Source organism: Heptranchias perlo, chromosome 11 (assembly GCF_035084215.1).
Source record: "Heptranchias perlo isolate sHepPer1 chromosome 11, sHepPer1.hap1, whole genome shotgun sequence".
Taxonomy (NCBI): Eukaryota; Metazoa; Chordata; class Chondrichthyes; order Hexanchiformes; family Hexanchidae; genus Heptranchias; species Heptranchias perlo.
In genome coordinates, this window is record NC_090335.1 from 55,898,690 (window position 1) to 55,921,013 (window position 22,324).

General features: G+C 43.2%; 1 protein-coding gene across 1 annotated transcript in view; it reads right to left on the bottom strand.

Moving 5' to 3' along the window:
* The window catches only part of LOC137327366 (NXPE family member 3-like), a 32,545-nt gene extending 18,775 nt beyond the window's left edge, over positions 1-13,770 (bottom strand). Inside the window, exons 1-2 of the mRNA XM_067993088.1 lie at positions 13,604-13,770; positions 11,743-12,530 (exon numbers count right to left, since the gene is read on the bottom strand). Of these exons, the coding sequence (XP_067849189.1) occupies positions 11,743-12,530; positions 13,604-13,720 (905 nt within the window). The 5' untranslated portion in view covers positions 13,721-13,770. The remainder of the gene's footprint in view (positions 1-11,742; positions 12,531-13,603) is intronic.
* Between the last annotated feature and the right edge of the window lie 8,554 nt (positions 13,771-22,324).

A 22,324-nucleotide genomic window follows, 5' to 3' on the forward strand; every position in this document is an offset into this window, starting at 1 on the left:
GGGGGTGATGTGGAACATGAAATGCAGGAGAATTAATAAGTGTACTCACTTTGCTGACCTAGTTAGGTCATTGAAACGCTTCCTGCACTGGATCCAGGTGCGGGAGATGTTGCTGCTGCTGGTGATCTCATCTGCCACCTCGAGCCAGGCCTTCTTGGTGGCAGAGGCAGGGCACATCTTCCTGTCCGCGGCGTAAAAGGCTTCCCTCCTCCTCACCCCGTTCTGTAGCTGCTGCAGTGAATCACTAAATCTCAGAGCAGCCCTGCCCCTGTGCTGCTCTATATTGTGTGTTTTCTGGTCTTTCCTGCAGCAAAAGCCTTTGGAGCAATGGCCCTTTAAATGCAGCCGCTCCAGCTGACAGCCTGTCATGCGGGTGCGCAGTCCGCCCACCGTGCAGCTTTCAGACGGCAAACCCGGAAGCCACGTTAAGTGGCACCAATTCACTTGTGATCGCTTGTGAAACGGACATATTTTATTAGTCGGGTTACCCACAAACCCATTCACCCCCCGCCCCCCCCAGCTGCCATCCCGCCTCAATTCTAGAATCAGGGCCAAAATATTTGTTTAATGCCTCTGCCATTTCCTTATTCCCCATTATAATATCTCCTGTCTCAGCCTCTAGGGGACCAATGTTTACTTTTGCTACTCTCTTCCTTTTTAATTACTTGTAGAAGCTCTTACAATCCGTTTTTATGTTTCTTGCTAGTTTACTTTCATATTCTATTTTCTCCCTTTTTATCAATTTTTCGGTCACCCCTTGCTGGTTTCTAAAACTCTCCCAATCCTCAGGCTTACTACTCTTCTTGGCAATATTATAGGCTTCTTCTTTTAATCTTATACTACCCTTAACTTCTTAGTTAGCCATGGGTGGATCACTTTTCCCGTGGAGTTTTTATTTCTCAATGGAATGTATATTTGTTGAGAATATTGAAATATTTCTTTAAATGTTTGCCATTGCTTTTCAACCGTCATATCCTATAATTTAATTTCCCAATCTATCTTAGCCAACTCAACCTTCATACCTATGGATTACCTTAAATCTGTGTCCTTTGGTTATCCAACCTTCAGCCAGTGGAAACAGTTCCTCCTTATTTACTCTATCAAAACCTTTCATGATTTTGAACATCTATTAATCTCCACTCAACCTTCTCTGCTCTAAGGAGAACAATCCCAGCTTCTCCAGTCTATCCAGGTAAGTGAAGTCCTGCATCCTTGGTACCATTCTAGTAAATCTCTTCTACACCCTCTCCAAGGCCTTGACATCCTTCCTAAAGTGTGGTGCCCAGAATTGGACACAACTCTCCAGCTGAGACCTAACCAGTGTTTATAAAGCTTTAGCATAACTTCCTTGCTTTTATACTCTATGCCTTTATTTATAAAGCCAAGGATCCCCTATGCTTTTTTAACAGCCTTATGAACTTGTCCTGCCACCTTCAAAGATTTCTGTACACAAAGCCCCAAGTCTCTCTGTTCCTGCACCCCTTTTAAAATTTACCATTTAGTTTATATTGCCTCTTCGCATATTTCCTTCCAAAATGCAATGCTTCACACTTCCCTGCGTTCAATTTCATCTGCCATGTGTCTGCCCATTTCACCAGTCTGTCTATGTCCTCCTGAAGTCTGCTACTGTCCTCCTCACTGTTTACTACTTTTACGAGCCTCGTGTCATCTGCAAACTTTGAAATTATGCCCTGTATATCCAAGTCCAGTTCATTAATATATATTAAGAGTGGTGATCCTAATGCTGACCCTTGGGGGAACACCACTGTATACTTCCCACCAGTCTGAAAAACCACTGTTCACCATTAATCTCTGCTTTCTTTCCCTTAGCCAATTTGTATCCATGCTGCCACTGCCCCTTTAATCCCATGGGCTTCAATTTTGCTAACAAGTCTATTATATGGTACTTTATCAAATGCCTTTTGGAAGTCCATACACAAACATCAACCGCAGTATCCTCAACAACCCTCTCCATTACTTATCAAAGAACTGAATCAAGTTAGTCAAACACAATTTGCCTTTAACAAATCCATGCTGATTTTCATTTATTAGCCCATACTTTTCCAAGTTCCAATTAATTTTGTCTCAGATTCTTTTCTCTAAAGGTTTCCCCACCAGCAATGTTAAGCTGACTGACCTGTAATTACCTGGTTTATCCCTCTCCCCTTTTTTTGAACAGGGGTGTAACATTTGCAACCCTCCAGTCCTCTGGCATTAATCCCATATCTAAGGAGATTGGAAGATTGTGGCCACAGCCTCCTTTATTTCCACCCTTACTTCCCTCAGCAACCTAGTATGCATCCCATCAGACTGGGCGACATTCTTACTTTGAATTCTGCCAACCTTTAAAAGTAGATAAATCACCAGGCCCGGATGAAATGTTAAAAGAAGCAAAGGAGGAAATAGTGGAAGCTCTGACCATCATTTTTCAATCCTCACTGGATACAGACGTGGTGCCGGAGGATTGGAGAACTGCTAATGTGGTGCCGTTGTTTAAAAAGGGAGCGAGGAGTAGACCGAGTAATTACAGGCCAGTCAGTCTAACCTCGGTGGTGGACAAATTATTGGAATCAATTCTGAGGGACAGGATAAACCGTCACTTAGAAAAGCACGGAGTAATCAAGGACACTCAGCATGGATTTGTTAAAGGAGGGTTGTATCTGACTAACTTGATTGAATTTGTTGAGCAGGTAACAAGGAGGGTCGTTGAGGGTAACACATTTGATGTAGTCTACATGGATTTTAGCAAGGCTTTTGACAAGGTCCCATATGACAGACTGGTCAAAAAAGTAAAAGCTCATGGGATCCAAGGGAAAGTGGCAAGTTGGATCCAAAAATGGCTCAGTGGCAGGAAGCAAAGGGTAATGGTCGACGGGTGTTTTTGTAACTGGAAGGCTGTTTCCAGTGGGGTTCCGCAGGGCTCGGTACTAGGACCCTTGCTTTTTGTGGTATATATTAATGATTTGGACTTAAATGTAGGGGGCATGATTAAGAAGTTTGCAGATGATACAAAGATTGGCCGTGTGGTTGATAGTGAGGAGGAAAGCTGTAGACTGCAAGAAGATATCAATGGACTGGTCAGGTGGGCAGAAAAGTGGCAAATGGAATTCATTCCGGAGAAGTGTGAGGTAATGCATTTGGGGAGGGCAAACAAGGCAAGGGAATATACAATAAATGATACTGAGAGGTGTAGAGGAAGAGAGGGACATTGGGGAGCATGTCCACAGATCCCTGAAGGTAGCAGGACAGGTAGATAAGGTGGTTAAGAAGGCATATGGAATACTTTTCTTTATTAGCTGAGGCATAGAATATAAGAGCAGGGAGGTTATGCTAGAACTGTATAAAACACTAGTTAGGCCATAGCTTGAGTACTGTGTACAGTTCTGGTCACCACATTACAGGAAAGATGTGATTGCACTAGAGAGGGTACAGTGGAGATTTACGAGGATGTTGCCAGGATTGGAAAATTTTAGCTATGAGGCAAGATTGGATAGGCTGGGATTGTTTTCTTTGGAACAGAGGAGACTGAGGGGTGATTTAATTGAGTTGTACAAATTATGAAGGGCCTAGATAGAGTGGATAGGGAGGACCTATTTCCCTTAGCAGAGAGGTCAATAACCAGGGGGCATAGATTTAAAGTAATTGGTAGAAGGGTTAGAGGGGAGCTGAGGAAAAAAATTTTCACCCAGAGGGTGGTAGGGGTCTGGAACTCACTGCCTGAAGGGGTGGTAGAGGCAGAAACCCTCAACTCATTTAAAAAGTACCTGGATATGCACCTGATGTGCCATAACCTACACGGCTACAGACCAAGTGCTGGAAAGTGGGATTAGGCTGGGTTGCTCATTTTTGGCCGGCGTGGACATGATGGGCCGAATGGCCTGCTTTTGTGCCGTTAAATTTTCTATGATTCTATGTTTCTAACCTTTTAAGTACCTCCTCTTAACTTAAAGTTATTTCAACGGGGAGGTTTAAAAGTTAGCCATCCTGATAGATCAGAAGCAATTTCTCAATCTCTGAGCCACATAAGAAGGTAAGTCTGTCCTGAGTTAGCTCACGACTGAGATAACAGTAGGGACAAAATAATTGACCACAGCAGCCTTGGATTAGTAAAGGGAAAAATCGGCCAGAGTTCCTGCTCCTAATAACTACCCAGCGACCCCCTACTGGAAGTGCCTGTGTGCGGAAGCTGGGTGGGGACAGGATTAGGCTCAGTTCTGCTGTCCTCCAAGTCAGAGATAGCTTTGACTCATTGTCAAAGCTCACACATGAATAATGGCCACTTGGATCAGTGCAAATGCCTGCGTGGGAATGTATCTCAATGAAAGAGTCAATGCCATCTGGAGAGCAGGATAGGGAAGAAAATTGCAGGAGAAAGTGCACCACTCAAGCTTTCATCCACTCCGTTACAAGAACAGATAGGCGTTTCTGTGGCCGCAAACGTGACTCCAGGATGGTATGTTGCCTCCCTGGTGCTAGGGTCAAGGATGTCACGGAGCGGCTGCAGGGCATTCTGGAGGGGGAGGGTGAACAGCCAGTAGTCGTGGTCCATATTGGTACCAACGACATAGGTAAAAAAAGGGATGAGGTCCTGCAAGATGAATTTAAGGAGTTAGGAGATAAATTAAAAAGCAGGACTTCAAAGGTAGTGATCTCAGGATTACTTCCGGTGCCACGTGCTAGTGAGTATAGGAACAGAAGAATAGACCGGATGAATGCATGGCTGCAGGGATGGTGTAGGAGGGAGGGATTTAGATTCCTGGGACATTGGGACCGGTTCTGGGGAAGGTGGGACCTGTACAAGCGTGACGGGTTACACCCGAGCAGGACCGGGACAAATGTCCTCGCGGGGGTGTTTGCTAGTGCTGTTGGGGAAGGTTTAAACTAGAGTGGCAGGGGGATGGGAACCTGAGCGGGGAGTCAGAAGGGAATAAAGTTGAGAGCAGCAAGAGAGGGGAAGACCCAGGAGAAATCTACAATACAAATAGTACAAACAGTTGTTCAAGAACAAGTGAAAGGGAAAAGCATAGAGCAGTGGAAAGAAAGTGTACTTTAGGCACTTTAGGTACTATAGGCACGACAGATAAAATGAAAACTAGAAGGCGTAAGGCGATTAACCCAGCATCAAAGCTGTGGCAGGGGGTTGGGAACCTGAGCAGGGAGACAGAGGAAAGCATATCAGGAAGGGACAGAAGGTATGGAGTAAAAGGTAAAGTGTTAAAAAAGGAAAAAGCAGGAACTAAGTGTCACAAAACATATTTGAAAGTTCTTTATCTGAATGCACGTAGCATTCGTAACAAAATGGATGAGTTCACAGCACAAATAACTACGTATGGGTATGATCTTGTGGCCATTACAGAAACATGGCTGCAGGATGACAACGACTGGGAATTAAATATGCTAGGGTATTTAACAATCAGGAAGGACAGGCAGGAAGGAAGGGGAGGTGGGGTGGCTATGTTAATAAGGGAAGGAATCACTGTAATACAGAGAAAAGATATTGGGACAAAGGATCAGGATAATGAAACAGTTTGGGTAGAGATAAGGAATAATAAGGGGCAAAAAACACTCGTGGGCGTAGTATATAGGCCTCCTAATAGTTGCAACTCTGCTGGAAGAAGTATTAATCAGGAAATAGTCGGGGCATGTAATAAGGGAACAGCTATAATTATGGGGGATTTTAACTATCATATTAACTGGACAAATCAAATTGGGCAGGGTAGCCTTGAGGACGAGTTTATTGGGTGTATTAAGGATGGATTTCTTGAGCAGTATGTAACTGAACCAACAAGGGGGCAAGCAACCTTGGACCTGGTCCTGTGTAATGAGCCAGGATTAATTAGTAATGTCCTAGTTAAGGATCCCCTTGGAATGAGTGACCATAACATGGTTACATTCCATATCCAATTAGAGGGTGAGAAGTTTGGTTCTCAAACAAGCGTACTGAGCTTGAATAAAGGAGACTATGATGGTATGAAAGCGGAATTGATTAAAGTGGACTGCGAAAATAGATTAAAGGGTAAGACGGTACATGAGCAATGGTGTTCATTTAAGGAGTTATTTTACAACTTTCAAAAAATATATATTCCACTGAGGAAAAAAGGGTGTAAAAGAAATGACAGCCATCTGTGGCTAAGTAAAGAAATTAAGGATAGTATCCAACTAAAAATAAGGACATATAAGGTAGCCAAACTTAGTGGGAGGATAGAAGATTGGGAAGTCTTCAAAAGACAGCAAAAAGTAACGAAAGGATTGATTAAGAAAGGGAAGATAGATTATGAAAATAAATTAGCAAAAAATATAAAAACAGATAGCAAGAGTTTCTACAGTTATATAAAAAGAAAAAGGGTGGCTAAGGCAAACATAGGTCCTTTAGAGGATGAGACCGGGAAATTAATGGTGGGAAACATGGAGATGGCAAAAATGCTGAACAAATATTTTGTTTCAGTCTTTACGGTAGAGGACACTAAGAATATCCCAACACTGGACAAACAGGGGGCTCTAGGGGGGGAGGAGCTGAATACGATTAAAATCAATAAGGAATTGGTACTCAGTAAATTAATGGGACTCAAGGCGGATAAATCCCCTGGACCTGATGGCTTACATCCTAGGGTCTTGAGGGAAGTGGCAGTAGGGATTGTGGATGCTTTGGTAATAATTTTCCAAAATTCTCTGGACTCGGCAAAGGTCCCGGCAGATTGGAAAACTGCCAATGTAACACCCTTATTTAAAAAGGGTAGTAGGAAGAAGGCTGGAAATTATAGACCAGTTAGCTTAACATCTGTGGTGGGTAAAATTTTGGAGTCTATTATTAAGGAGACAGTAGCAGAACATTTGGATAAACATAATTTAATAGGACAAAGTCAGCATGGCTTTACAAAGGGAAAGTCATGTCTGCCAAATTTGCTTGAGTTCTTTGAGGATATAACGTACAGGGTGGATAAAGGGGAACCAGTGGACGTAGTGTATTTGGACTTCCAGAAGGCATTCGACAAGGTGCCACATAAAAGATTATTGCTCAAGATAAAGAATCACTGGATTGGGGGTAATATTCTGGCATGGGTGGAGGATTGGTTATCTAACAGGAAGCAGAGAGTTGGGATAAATGGTACATTCTCGGACTGGCAACCTGTAGCCAGTGGTGTTCCGCAGGGGTCGGTGCTGGGTCCCCAACTCTTTACAATCTATATTAACGATTTGGAGGAGGGGACCGAGTGTAACATATCAAAGTTTGCAGATGATACAAAGATGGGAGGGAAAGTAGAGAGTGAGGAGGACATAAAAAACCTACAAGGGGTTATAGACAGGCTGGGTGAGTGGGCGGAGATTTGGCAGATGCAATACAATATTGGAAAATGTGAGGTTATGCACTATGGCAGGAAAAATCGGAGAGCAAGTTATTATCTTAATGGCGAACAACTGGAAAGTACTGCAGTACAAAGGGATCTGGGGGTCCTAATGCAAGAAAATCAAAACGTTAGTTTGCAGGTGCAGCAGGTGATCAAGAAGGCCAACGGAATGTTGGCTTTTATTGCTAGGGGGATAGAATATAAAAACAGGGAGGTATTGCTGCAGTTATATAAGGTATTGGTGAGACCGCACCTGGAATACTGCATACAGTTTTGGTCTCCATACTTAAGAAAAGACATACTTGCTCTCGAGGCAGTACAAAGAAGGTTCACTCGGTTAATCCCGGGGATGAGGGGGTGGACATATGAGGAGAGGTTGAGTAGATTGGGACTCTACTCATTAGAGTTCAGAAGAATGAGAGGCGATCTTATTGAAACATATAAGATTGTGAAGGGGCTTGATCGGGTGGATGCAGTAAGGATGTTCCCAAGGATGGGTGAAACTAGAACGAGGGGGCATAATCTTAGAATAAGGGGCTGCTCTATCAAAACTGAGATGAGGAGAAACTTCTTCACTCAGAGGATGGTAGGTCTGTGGAATTTGCTGCCCCAGGAAACTGTGGAAGCTACATCATTAAATAAATTTAAAACAGAAATAGACAGTTTCCTAGAAGTAAAGGGAATTAGGTGTTACGGGGAGCGGGCAGGAAATTGGACATGAATTTAGATTTGAGGTTAGGATCAGATCAGCCATGATCTTATTGAATGGCGGAGCAGGCTCGAGGGGCCGATTGGCCTACTCCTGCTCCGATTTCTTATGTTCTTATGTTCTTATAACAAGCCAATCATTGACCAACTATGTACCTCCAATTATATTGCATAGTTGCTATCAGTAGCAGACCTCTAACATCAATGATGTACCTCAGCAGCATGGAATACCATTAAAGAGGTGATTTGTCTCCCTCCCTTCCCCCCACGTTGTCAAAGGCATAGCGTCATTGCCAGCTAGCATGAATGGCCCAATATCAACTGTGGCAGCAATATGAGATACCTTTTTTCTGCCTGCAGTTAGCGTGAGAGTTCAATACATCTGTTTAGGCCAATAATATTGTTTTTACACTACAGGTCTGTATGGACCTTCCCAAAGACTGCTACTTTTAAGTCACTGCTCATGCACTTGTTTGTGCATGCTCAGTTGTTTTTGCGTTTTCATTGCTGCTCTGAAATTCATCCCACAATATAAAACAGGGCAGATTCTAGAGCATCAAGTGCTTCAGCACATTGCATTAGTATCTCTACTAGAAGACAGCTATAAACTTCTCACAATCTGCCCAAAGTCTATGATTTCACTGGAAATTCATTGGAAGGGTCCTGTAATATATCTCAGGTCTCTTTATTCTCAACAAACGCTCTCAATTACATGAAGCCTTCCTCCTGATTATTAACAAATTATTCTGTTAGAAAGTGCGAGTGTATCAGACAAGGACAGAATCAGATATGATGCTCTACTGGTTGAATATCCTTCAAAGCTCAGATGTTAACAACTGGAACTTGGCCACGGTACTGGAAGGCTGTGAGACCTTTTGTAACTGTTCCTCAGCGTGTGTTGCTGCCTTCAGCAGAGGAGGTAAATTTTTTTTTAAATACTGTTCTATATAGCCAGAGGGTACAAAAGGAATAATTTTGCAACTCTAAGGAGAATTTTAAGACATTTAAGATCCTAGTATATTCCATATTAATATCACAGCAGATTAAACGCCTTCAATGTTTAACATAGAAAAGAAATTAATTAATTGAACACAACTGAAACTTTAACACACTCATGCGCTATAAAGTTACCATCACCGGAATTCAAAAAAAATTATACAATTACCAATTACACATCTTATATTAATATGCGGATTTTTTTGGCATATTGGCTTGGAATATTATCCGTGATAGAAAATTTTTAAACATTCCTCTATACCACATACCACTCCCAGTTTGAGAAGTGGATCAGTTCTACAGCCTCTGCCAATCCTGAACTTGGAACATTCCTTAGAGTTGTATGAAAGACAATAACTTGCCATTCAATATCCCATCCTTCACAGTGAAGAATCATAGAAAGGTTACAGCATGCAAGGAGGCCAGTCTGCCCAACGAGTCCGTGCCGGCTCTATGCAAGAGCAATCCAGCTAGTCCCACTCCCCCGCCCTATCCCCTTAGCCCTGCACATTTTTTCCTTTCAAATACTTATCCAATTCCCTTTTGAAAGCCACAATTGAATCTGCCTCCACCACCAACCCCCACCCCCACCCCCGCACCCAGCAGTGCATTCCAGATCCTAACCACTTGCTGGGTAAAAAAAGCTTTTCCTCATGTCACCTTTGGTTCTTTTGCCAATCACCTTAAATCTATGCCCTCTGGTTCTTGACCCTTCTGCCAATGGAAGCAGTTTCTCTCTATCTATCCTGTCTAGACCCTTCTTGACTTTTAATACCTCTATCAGATCTCCTCTCAATCTTCTCTGTTCCAAGGAGAACAACCCCAGCTTCTTCAGTCTATCCACGTAACTAAAGTTCCTCATCCCTGGAATCATTCTAGTAAATCTTTTCTGCACCCTCTCTAAGGCCTTCACATCTTTCCTAAAGTGCAGTGCCTGGAACTGGACACAATACTCCAGTTGTGGCCGAACCAGTGTTTTATAAAGGTCAATCATGACTTCCTTGCTTTTGTACTGTATGCCTCTATTTATAAAGCCCAGAATCCCGTATGCTTTCTTAACCACTTTCTCAACCTGCCCTGCCACCTTCAATGATTTGTGCGCATATACCCCCAGATCTCTTTGTTCCTGTACCCCTTTTAGAATTGTGCCCTCTGGTTTATATTCCCTCTCCTCATTCTTCCTACCGAAATGTACCACTTTGCATGTTTTTTGCGTTAAATTTCATCTGCCACGTGTCCGCCCGTTTCCCTAGCCTGTCTATATCCTCTTGAAGTCTATCACTATCCTTCTCACTGTTCATTACACTTCCAAGTTTTGTGTCATCTCCAAATTTGGAAATTGTGCCCTGTACACCCAAGTCCAAGTCATTAATATACATCAAGAAAACCAGTGGTCCTAGTACCGATCCCTGGGGGACACCACTGTATACCTCCCTCCAGTCCGAAAAACAACCGTTCACCACTACTCTCTGTTCCTGTTACTTAGCCAATTCTGTATCCATGCTGCTACTACCCCCTTTATTCCACGTGCTTCAATCTTGATGTCAAGCCTATTATGCGGCACTTTATCAAACGCCTTTTGAGAGTCCATATACACAACATCAACTGCATTGCCCTCATCTACCCTCTCTGTTACCTCATCAAAAAACTCTATCAAGTTAGTTAAACATGATTTGCCTTTAACAAATCCGTGCTGGCTTTCCATAATCAATCCACACGTGTCCAAGTGACTGCTAATTCTGTCCCGGATTGTCGTTTCTAAAAGTTTCCCTACTACCGAGGTTAAACTGACTGGCCTGTTGTTGCTGGGTTTATCCATACACCCTTTTTTGAACAAGGGTATAACATTTGCAATTCTCCAGTCCTCTGGCACCACCCCTATGGAATGTTTGGAAGATTATGGCCAGTACCTCTGCAATTTCCACCCTTACTTCCCTCAGCAACCTAGGATGCATCCCATCTAGACCGGGTGAGTTATCTACTTTAAGTACAGCTAGCCTTTCTTGTACCTGCTCTTTATCAATTTTTAGCCCATCCAGTATCTCAACTACATCTTCCTTACTGAGACTCTGGCAGCATCTTCTTCCTTGACAGATGCAAAGTCATTTAGTACCTCAGCCATGCCCTCTGCCTCCATCAGATGATCTCTTTTTTGGTCCCTGGTCGGCCCTACCCCTCCTCTTACTACCCGTTTACTGTTTACATGCATATGGAAGACTTTTGGATTCCCTTTTATGTTAGCCGCCAGTCTATTCTCATACTCTCTCTTTGCCCCTCTTATTTCCTTTTTCACTTCCTCGCTGAACTTTCTATATTCAGCCTAGTTCTCACTTGTGTTATCAACCTGACATCTGTCATCCGCCCCTTTTTTCTGCTTCATCTTAGTCTCTATCTCTTTTGTCATCCAGGGAGCTTTGGCTTTTGTTGCCCTACCTTTCTCCCACGTGGGAATGTGCCATGCGGGAGAAAGATAGGGCAACCTGAAATTTCTTAAATTAATGAGGGCTCCAAATGAATGCACCAAAAAGGATTTAAATAATGTCATGCTCTAGGAGGTATTTCATTTTCAAATTTTTAATTGACATTCCAGTGTTAGCAAGTCTGGTTCTATACCTCGTACATATATCACAATCTGGGTCAGAATGAGAGACAGAAAATCAAAATATAAATAAAAGAATGTTATGTGACATACCTTTGGAAATAACGACTCTCTTCTCCAATTAAGAGGCCTTTCTCATATCCTCCTTTAGCATGGTTGATACGAGCAGTGCAAGGGAGGGTCTTTGGTTTGTAACAGAACCAAGGCTCCCCATTCCTGAGATCAGTAAAGTTACAGAGCGGTTTAGTTTGAGGCAAACAAAGATTACACACAGTGGTCTCTGATGTACCCCCTATTTTGAAGGTACTTTTTAGATACACTCTATCTGGCCGTTCCTTGCGTAGCCTTTCAAGTACTTGGATCCCTTCACTGGGATGAACCAAGGAAACAGACACTTCAACTTTCCCTGGCCAAGATAAATTAAAATTTATATAGTAAAATCCATCTTGGTTATCTATGACAGTTCCTGCTGAACCGGCTTTTAAAGCTGGGGTATGGATGCGACCTTGGAGATAATCACCCCCATATTGCTTTGGGTGTCCTTCAAAATCAATCATACGCAGCGTCACTTGTAACTGATCTCCAACATAGAAAGTCTTTGCAGAATTTAAAATAACAAAGTGAACATGTGATGGGTCGCTGCTTTTTAGAAAGGGCACAGCAGGGTTGGGTGGTTTTGGCCATTCAATCATTTTCATAAGGAATGTCCCCTCTGACCTCTCTTCAGGGGTGAAGCTCTGATTCTGGTAGCCACACTGCACCAATTTGTGTGTCCAAGGGGTCTTCCTTGTTTCCACATTCTGCCTCATTGCCAGATAAAACTTTGGAGTTGGATAACGCCTCCATTTGGAATCTGATCCAGAAATTGAATATTTATCATACTATGAAAAGGAAGAACATTTTTAATGAATATATTTCCTGTTTCCATCGCAGACATGTTATTTCCTAGCACACATCCTCCTCCAGTTGAAAAAGAAGCAGGGAAGGGCAGTTCAGATCACAGACTTCTTCAGGATTGCTACACCATGATTAAAGGGTTGTATAATTAAATGAAGCAGTCTTTAATTAGCATTTTATATTTTCAAACTGCATTTCAGACCAGGAGTGAATACAAGTCTCTAGAAAGTCTGCCCATGGACTCCCAGACAGCTCACTGAGCTTATCTAGCCATGATCTGAAGCTAACCAGACCAGGAAAGTTCCAGGTTTAATCCCCAATGTGTGCCGAGTTAGCCTCAACACCGCGAGGGTAAAAATATATAATCAGTCAGTGCTCCCACTCCTGATCACTATCCAATGACTCCTGTTGCTACAGCATGAGTGGCATACAGTAAGAATAGGGTTAGGGTTTACTATGATGCCCTCCAACAGATCAGGTAGACCTCCAACATTCACTGTCAAGGCTAAATAATGATAAATATTTGGTCTAAGTGCTGGAAGGCACCGGCTTGTCACCCATGGAACTGTATCCCAGCAGCATTACTTTTCATAACTCACTTCATAACCTTGAGAGCTTTAATTAGTTCAGTTCTCGTTAAATGAGCACCCTTAACAATTTGAAGCATGCTCAGTCAGTAATGTTCGATAAGCACCAAGGACTTTGCCGCCAGTGAATAACAGCAGCTTAATTGTGTAGAAAGCTGAAGACAGACGGGCAGACTGAAGATTCGTGGACTTCAATCAGTTGACACAACCTCAGTTCTTTAATACAGTGCACATTTGCCTTGCTGTTAACATGTTACAAAAGAGAAAGTCAGAAACAACACTTACAATTCAAAAGGTTTAAAATTGGATAGTCCCTTTAAAATAGGTCACTTGCTATTTAAGTGCAGCACTCAGCTGGAAGACACAAATTCCACAGGACACAAACCATCACATTTTTAAACACTGTTACTTTGAACCATGGTCAACATGATGGTTTACTCCATACATGCTGGTTATACCATTCTACACACCTTTATATTACCCGAGTTTAGAATCAGTAACAGCAGTGCCATCAGTACCAACAACGTGAAAAGGAATCGGGATATGGAGAAGGGAAGAGCAGCTTTTCCTGCGGCTTGTTTATCCATACTGGAAGGTCACTGTGCACTAGTGCATAATCAGTCTGTTTAGCACTTCGGCTTTGTAAATCTGCAAAAAAAAAATGCTAAATAAATTTAAGATCATCAAATCATAAAATGTAATTGAAGTGGTTGGAAAGGTCACACAGAATGCCATCATCAAGGCTGTATACTACGCCCCTTTCCGAGAAGATAAGAACAGTTTTTATCTCAGCCTTTAAAATGAAGCCCTTCATATTTGCATGAATTTCCCCAGTACTATCCGTTTAGTGTTACAGGCAGCAGTTGATTTCCTTATATTACACACGTCACCGTGTGAAGAACCAGCATGATTTGGAAGATTAGATCTCCAGTAGCCAATAGAACTCCATTATGATTTATCCTCGATGTTACTGGACTTAATTGATGGATTCCATTCGAGCATCCTGAGGAAAGCCTCTGACTATAATTTCCCAAAATCTTCCAGAAAGTAAAATTGTGCCAGAGGACTAGAAGGTGGCAAATGTTGCATCTCTCTAAAAAAAGGAGACGGGGATAAGCCAGGTAATTATAGGCCAGTTGATCTTACTTCAGTTGTTGGTAAACTACTAACCTATATCACTAAGCATTTGGAGAATCACAAGTTAACAGTGCCAGTCAGCACCAATTTCTTAAAGACAGGTCATGCTTGACCAACCTGATATTTCGTCAACGAGTTCTAACAGACAGCATACTTAAAGAACATGCAGTTGATGTGGTTTATACGGATTTACAAAAAGCATTAGAAAAGGTGCCACAGAAGAGACTGATAGCAGAGATAATAGAATATGGACTTCAGGGAGTGAGGCCACATGCGCAGAGAGACGGTTAGAGACCAGAAAACAAAAGCTAGGAGTAAAAAGAATTTTCTCAGACTGAAAAGATGTAATAAGTAGCATTTCACAGGGAGATTTTTTGAGGCTTCATGGCATTACACAAGGAAGTCAAGACCAAGTACACTAGTTAGTTCACATTGGTTAAGAGGCGGGGAGGGCTTTTTCTCAGTTGGGGGGTAGGAGGCACCTGCGGTATCCATTACCCCCGCCTCAGCTGCTGTGCACTTGCGCCCAGTGTCTCACCACATGCAGATCCTGCCTCCATCCTAGCCTCTAAACTATGTGCCGTGTCAGTCTCTGAGCTGGTGGCTGCGGGTGTAAGATTGAAAGACGATGTGTTTTCATCACCACTGTTGCCTTCCTCTGTCTCCTCTGACTGGGAAGGTTCCAGTTCTTGAGTATCTTAAATGACAAAGGGACACAGGTTGAGTTGTGGTGAGGGGAGAGGAACATAGGAATATAGGAATATAGGAACAGGAGTAGGTCATTCAAGACACAAATTCCACAGGACATAAACCATCACATTTTTAAACACTGTTACTTTGAACCACTGTTACTTTGAACTTTGAGCCTGCTCCATCATTTGATAAGATCATGGCTGATCTGTGATCTAACTCCATATACCTGCCTTTGGCCCATATCCCTTAATACCTTTGGTTACCAAAAAGCTATCTATCCATCAACTTAGCAATTGAGCTAGCATCAATTGCCGTTTGCGGAAGAGAGTTCCAAACTTCTACCACCCTTTGTGTGTAGAAATGTTTTCTAATCTCACTCCTGAAAGGTCTGGCTCTAATTTTTAGACTGTGCCCCCTACTCCTAGAATTCCCAACCAGCGGAAATAGTTTCTCTCTATCCACCCTATCTGTTCCCCTTAATATCTTATAAACTTCGATCAGATCACCCCTTAACCTTCTAAACTCTAGAGAATACAACCCCAATTTGTGTAATTGCTCCTCGTAACTTAACCCTTGAAGTCCGGCTATCATTCTAGTAAACCTACACTGCACTCCCTCCAAGGCCAATATGTCCTTCCGAAGGTGTGGTGCCCAGAACTGCTCACAGTACTACAGGTGCGGTCTAACCAGGGTTTTGTATAGCTGCAGCATAACCTCTGCCCCCTTGTACTCTAGTCCTCTAGATATAAAGGCCAGCATTCCATTAGCCTTGTTGATTATTTTCTGCACCTGTTCATGACACTTCAATGATCTATGTACCTGAACCCCTAAGTCCCTTTGGACATCCACTGTTTTTAACTTTTTACCATTTAGAAAGTACCATGTTCTATCCTTTTTTGATCCAAAGTGGATGACCTCACATTTGTCTACATTGAATTCCATTTGCCACAGTTTTGCCCATTCACCTAATCTATCAATATCGCTTTGTAATTTTATGTTTTCATCTACACTGCTTACAATGCCACCAATCTTTATGTCATCGGCAAACTTAGATATGAGACTTTCTATGCCTTCATCTAAGTCGTTAATAAATATTGTGAAAGTAATACGTGCGTGCTCACATCATCTGCAGCAGTTGAATCAGAAAAAATTGTGGGATAAGGGAGAAGTGGGAAGCGAGAAGGAGGATTCGGTATGCAGAGACCCTCATCATCAATACTTCCAGCACCACCAGTGGCCGCGGCCTCAGCAGTGGCCCTTCCAAAGATCACCATCATTGTCTTCTCCATGGGAGTTAGGACGTGTAGGTGCTTCTGTCCTCCTCCAGTTCTTTCTTGCTGCCTCCTGTTATGCGCCACCTTCTCCTGCAAGAAAGAGGGAAGTGTGTCAATGAGTGCCCTGCAAGATGTTTGGGTGATGTGGCTATCATGGTTGAATAGCTGCCGGTGTGTGTGACCTGAGAGTTGTGGGTGTGCGGCTTGCAACATTGGTAATGTGTGAGGGTGAGATGAAGCATCTGATTTGAAGAGTTGAATACTGATTGAAAGAGTTTGTTGGTGTGTGGGTGATGGGGAGTGTAGTGCATAGAGCAGTGGATGAGGCTAGTGTTGCAGTTGGTAGGAGATGCCACTTGACAGCTGTACTCACTCACCTTGTCCACTCGTGTTAAATCATTGAACTTTTCCTACACTGCATCCATGTTCTTGGTGCTATGCTCCTGGCATTGGCCACGTCCGCTACTTCCTCCCACTGCCTCTTGAGCATATGTCTGGAGGGCCTCCTGCCCCCCTGCAGATATAGGATGCCCCTCCTCCTGTCCACCTCTTCCACCAATGCCCTAGTGCATCATCCGAGAACTTTGGTGCACGCTCTCTCGCACGCACAGCCATTCTTCCAACTATCAGAGCCCAGGAATCGCTTCTCACACCACTTCCTGCAGCCACAGTGCACCTCCCCTTTAAGAGGTGCAGGCTGCCTTTACGTAGTGCTAGCCATTCCCAATATTGGGGCCCCCTGCTGATGCGTGCAGCCAATCAATAGCGCAGGCGACGCTGGCTGCACGCAGCAATCTATGTTACATGCTGCCTGCATCACAACGAACAGGCATGGGTTAATCGTGCACCGCGATCCCAGTGCCCGTTTTTGGAGGTTATCCAATAATAGCCCCCTAAGTTTCTTAATTTGACTGAATATTTCCCCAGAGTGACAGAAGGAAATCAGGAATTGACAAATACATGTTGTGCAATTAACCCATTGGCCCCTCAAGAAGAGCCACAACGGATTTTTAAAATTTTAAACCGGTGACCATGGTTTTCGGGGCCGCATCAGTGGTGATGGTGCAGGATTACTGAGAGTAGTTCTTCCAGGGTGAAAATACCTCCACATAGTTACGGAGCAACCTTTGCTGGAAAGGTGTTGGTGCAAGGAGGAGATCCAATAGTGTAAAAATCATCAAAAGTCACAACAAAGTGACAAATTGGACTAAGACTTTGCCTCTCAAAGGCTTGGCTTTAACCCATTCAGGGTCATTTGTTATCTTCTGAGACAGAGTGCTTGGTGGGGTGGGGAAGAGACGGGAGTTACCTCCAAAAGTAATTGCACGTATTTCTGTCTCCACTGTAAAACCACCAAGTCTGGGTATCATTTGTTTCTGAAATTGAAATTGATAAGATATATTGATATGAGTTCCCATTCAAGCACTCAAGAAGGGAAAGTTTACCTGAAGGGTTTAATAGGATAATCATTTTTTTTTATTTAAACAAAGAAAGAGTGCAGACTAGGTGGTTCCTGCCCAATACAATGTACCAAGGTAGAAAGGTTTATTTTTGGAAATAAAATTAAACATTGACAAATCCTGTCAGTCCAACAAGACCAGTCCAGTTTGAACCTATTCCTGGTGTCCGGGGGGGGAAGAGACTGTTGAGTTAAGGTAACCAACATCCCTCATCTTGCAGACTGGACTGCTCTCTTGAATTGGAATAATTTTGAAAACATAAAATGGACCCAGGCAGAATATAGCAGGATATTTTGGGAGAAAAAGAGGTCCAATAAGAGTTTAAATAAAATAAACAAAAATGTGTTGATAACTTGGTCCGAATTGGAACTTTTAATCTATGTTTTAAGGGGTAATGATAATATTTTATTGAACTGTAAGGTTCCTCCAGGGTTCATGAATGAGCTGAAATGGTAATATAATGGGTTGTGCAAATTGGATGAGAGGAAGTGATTGAGGATATAAGATAGAAAGAAGAAAATTACATCATCGAATGAGGTCTAAGGTCATCACACTCAGTGATTATGGATGAATTTCAGGAACTGAACCAAAGGGGTTAGGGAAAGGATGTGTGAATGAACCCATGAGTAACATAAATCACCTGGGCATGATTCATCAAAAAATATCAATCTGGTGTCAATGTAAAATCTAGTGAAAGTCAGGAAGGTGTAATTAAGAATAGTTAATTGATAGCTTTCTCTTGAAGATGGTTGTGTCCTTGCCTTTACAGAACAGTGAAAAGAAAATGCATTTGAAAGCCTGGACACTACCCGAGAATTTGGGACCATGCAACGGGAGATAAGCAAAGACCGCCAGACACCCCTTGATCTTTTGATAAGATAGCCTGAAAGCACAGGAATGGACTGTATCTGATGTCATGTGTGCCATGATCTTGGGATGTGCGTGGAAGTGTGATATGTTACGCATGAGGTAACTGGTATGCAGAATGCATGAAGAAGATGCACTGAAGAACGTGTCTCAGACATGCTCAATCATGCTGACAAGTTCATTACATGAAATGGTTAATGTGGCTCAGGACAGTGAGAAAATCTTTTATTCAAGGCATTAACACATGGTCCATAGAGAAACCGTCTAATTAATGAAACAATCAAGGTAGAGTTAAACACACTGGTACCTATCAAAGATGGATTGAAATTAAAGTAAAGAGGGACATAGAATTTGAATTTATAAAATTCAGGGTTGGTTTCCTTTGAGTTAACAATTAAATTTGGACAACTGAGGGCTAGCGAGAAACAATTTTTAGCCAGAATATGGATAATGGTAAAAGGAGAGCTGTTTGATCTTTTAAGTCTATGATTTCTTGTTAATATCGTACACTGTACCACTGTATTATGATTTTATTTTCTGTATCATGATATATAATATTAACCAAATGAAACTAGAAGAACAAATGGCTTGAGATAGGTATGTGATGCTAACAAGATGAGAACGTCAGATAAGGGGGGGTCACCAGGGGCTGTTAAGACTGAGAAGTAGTAAAGGAAACCATTTTCTTCGATGACTTCTGTCATTTAAAAAGCCCTAATATGAAAGACTGACTGTACATATGAAATGTAATGCTAACATTGAAAAGGGAATATCTACCCTTGGGAACCATGAATGGTAGGAGACAGTTTACAACATAGGTCAGCATCCATGGGCTAGAATAATATCAATGGGTTTTGTCGTAGCCCAGATAATTGTCCTCATAATTCTAATTAGTACGATGTGTTGGTTCAAACGATCAATTAAGCAGCTGTCACAGAAAAACCAGAACTTGGAATTGGCTGCTTTAATTAAAGGGTGAGGGGTCATAGAATTAGATAGAATTACACAGAATGTACAGCACAGAAACAGGCCCAACAGGTCCATGCCGGTGTTTATGCTCCACACAAGCCTCCTTCCTCCCTAATTCATCTTACCCTATCAGGAACTAGTTCCTTCGACCTCATGGACGGGAATGTAAGATTAGGTAGTTAACATACAATTACAGCAGATTAGGTATTCTACATATAACCAGCTCACACTTATAGAAATTAGGGGCTCTATTTTAGCACCCGCTATCGGGTGCGTTCATAGCGGGGGGGGCTCCGAAAATCGGGGAATCCCGGAGCGGGTCGGGAGCCCGGCTCCAACCCGCCCACTTCCGGGTTCCCCACAGATGCGCCGACGTGCGCGCGCAGCCCCCGCATGTGGGACTCCCGCAGGCAATTAAAGCCAGCGGGGTGCCACTTAAGAGTATTTACCTTGCTATTTCAGGTCATTAACAGACCTGATTAAGGGAATATTTCAGGAGGGGTGGGATTTTAGAAACAACTGGGACTGTTTCCCATACTGGGGGAAACACTCCCAGTTGAAATGGACGTGTTGCAGCTGTCAGCCTGTGGCAGCTGCAAAGGTCCATTTGACAGGTGGGGCGGGGGGGAGACCCTCACTCATTGCAGGAGGCCACTCTGTCACTTGGGACAAAGTTTGGCCTCCACCACCCTCCTCCTGACAATCAAATTCACCAACTTGCACACTTACCCCGGGGTCCAGAGACATGTACCTACCTTGCGGACCCCCTCAGATGTACATCTTCCGGATGGGGGCCGCCGTAGCTGCAGTCATGACCTCCTCGGAGGGCGAACAGCATCACCAGCCTCGCCGGCCAAGCCATCCACCTCTGACACGTGGAGCTCCACAACACAGTGCTGTGACACATCCACCTGCAAAGCAGGAGGGAGGGCAACCGCAGAGAGAGATGCTTCGCAGAGGGCCCTACCCTCGCCACAGGGTCCACAGACTGAGGCTCAGCTTCCTGGACCTCTCTGAGCAGCAGTGCACACGGAGGCTCAGAGTCACTCGACATGTAGTCATGGACATCTGCAGCCTCCTTCATGCCGAGCTGCTCCCGGCTGGCCCGAGCACTACCTGTCACTGTCAAAGTCACCACTGCCCTCAACAACTTCTCCGCATCGTTCCAGGGTGCCACCGGGGACATCGCCGACGTCTCTCAGTCGTCTGCACAAAAGAGCCCTGCAAAGACACCTACACCCACTTTGCAGTGACACAATGGGTGGCATCAGGTGTGGGTCTTCATAGTGATCCTCAGGAAAGGCATTATTGCACAAACCAGACAAGATTCGCAAAGATGTGGAAGTAGTGGTGCCAATATAATATGTGATGTGAGTTGATCAGAAATTAAATATAAGTAAAAACCATGACAAACCCTCAAACACCCTTGTGCATCCCCTTCATGCTCACGACACGTTTGCCTTACGCTTCCTTCTACACAAGATAAATACTAAAAGTAATGTTGAGGAAAAGGTGAAGTAGTGATGTTGAAGGGTTAATTGACCAGTGAAAAAAGCATGTTGCATTCTCCTTTTAGTGAGTTTTATTTAGGATATCACTTCTATGAATTGAGCTGTCAAGGTGAGCAGCAGCAACGGTGCAGTGAGAGAAATAATTGTCGTCTTTACGCCTAGTAACACCATTACACAGTCTTTAGCCTTGTATAGTTTTTGATTGAGTTATAGAATTTGATTGAGTTTTTTGAAGGGGTAACCAAGAAGATAGATGAGGGCTGTGCAGTAGACGTGGTCTACATGGACTTTAGCAAAGCCTTTGACAAGGTACCGCATGGTAGGTTGTTACACAAGGTTAAATCTCACGGGATCCAAGGTGAGGTAGCCAATTGGATACAAAATTGGATTGACGACAGAAGACAGAGGGTGGTTGTAGAGGGTTGTTTTTCAGACTGGAGGCCTGTGACCAGCGGTATGCCTCAGGGATCGGTGCTGGGTCCGCTGTTATTTGTTATTTATATTAATGATTGGGATGAGAATTTAGGAGGCATGGTTAGTAAGTTTGCAGATGACACCAAGATTGGTGGCATTGTGGACAGTGAAGAAGGTTATCTAGGATTGCAACGGGATCTTGATAAATTGGGCCAGTGGGCCGATGAATGGCAGATGGAGTTTGATTTCGATAAATGTGAGGTGATGCATTTTGGTAGATCGAATCGGGCCAGGACCTACTCCGTTAATGGTAGGGTGTTGGGGAGAGTTATAGAACAAAGAGATCTAGGAGTACAGGTTCATAGCTCCTTGAAAGTGGAATCACAGGTGGATAGAGTGGTGAAGAAGGCATTCAGCATGCTTGGTTTCATTGGTCAGAACATTGAATACAGGAGTTGGGATGTCTTGTTGAAGTTGTACAAGACATTAGTAAGGCCACACTTGGAATATTGTGTACAGTTCTGGTCACCCTATTATAGAAAGGATATTATTAAACTAGAAAGAGTGCAGAAAAGATTTACTAGGATGCTACCGGGACTTGATGGTTTGACTTATAGGGAGAGGTTGGATAGACTGGGACTTTTTTCCCTGGAGAGTAGGAGGTTTAGGGGTGATCTTATAGAAGTCTATAAAATAATGAGGGGCATAGATAAGGTAGATAGTCAAAATCTTTTCCCAAAGATAGGGGAGTCTATAACGAGGGGGCATAGATTTCAGGTGAGAGGGGAGAGATACAAAAGGGTCCAGAGGGGCAATCTTTTCACTCAAAGGGTGGTGAGTGTCTGGAACGAGCTGCCAGAGGCAGT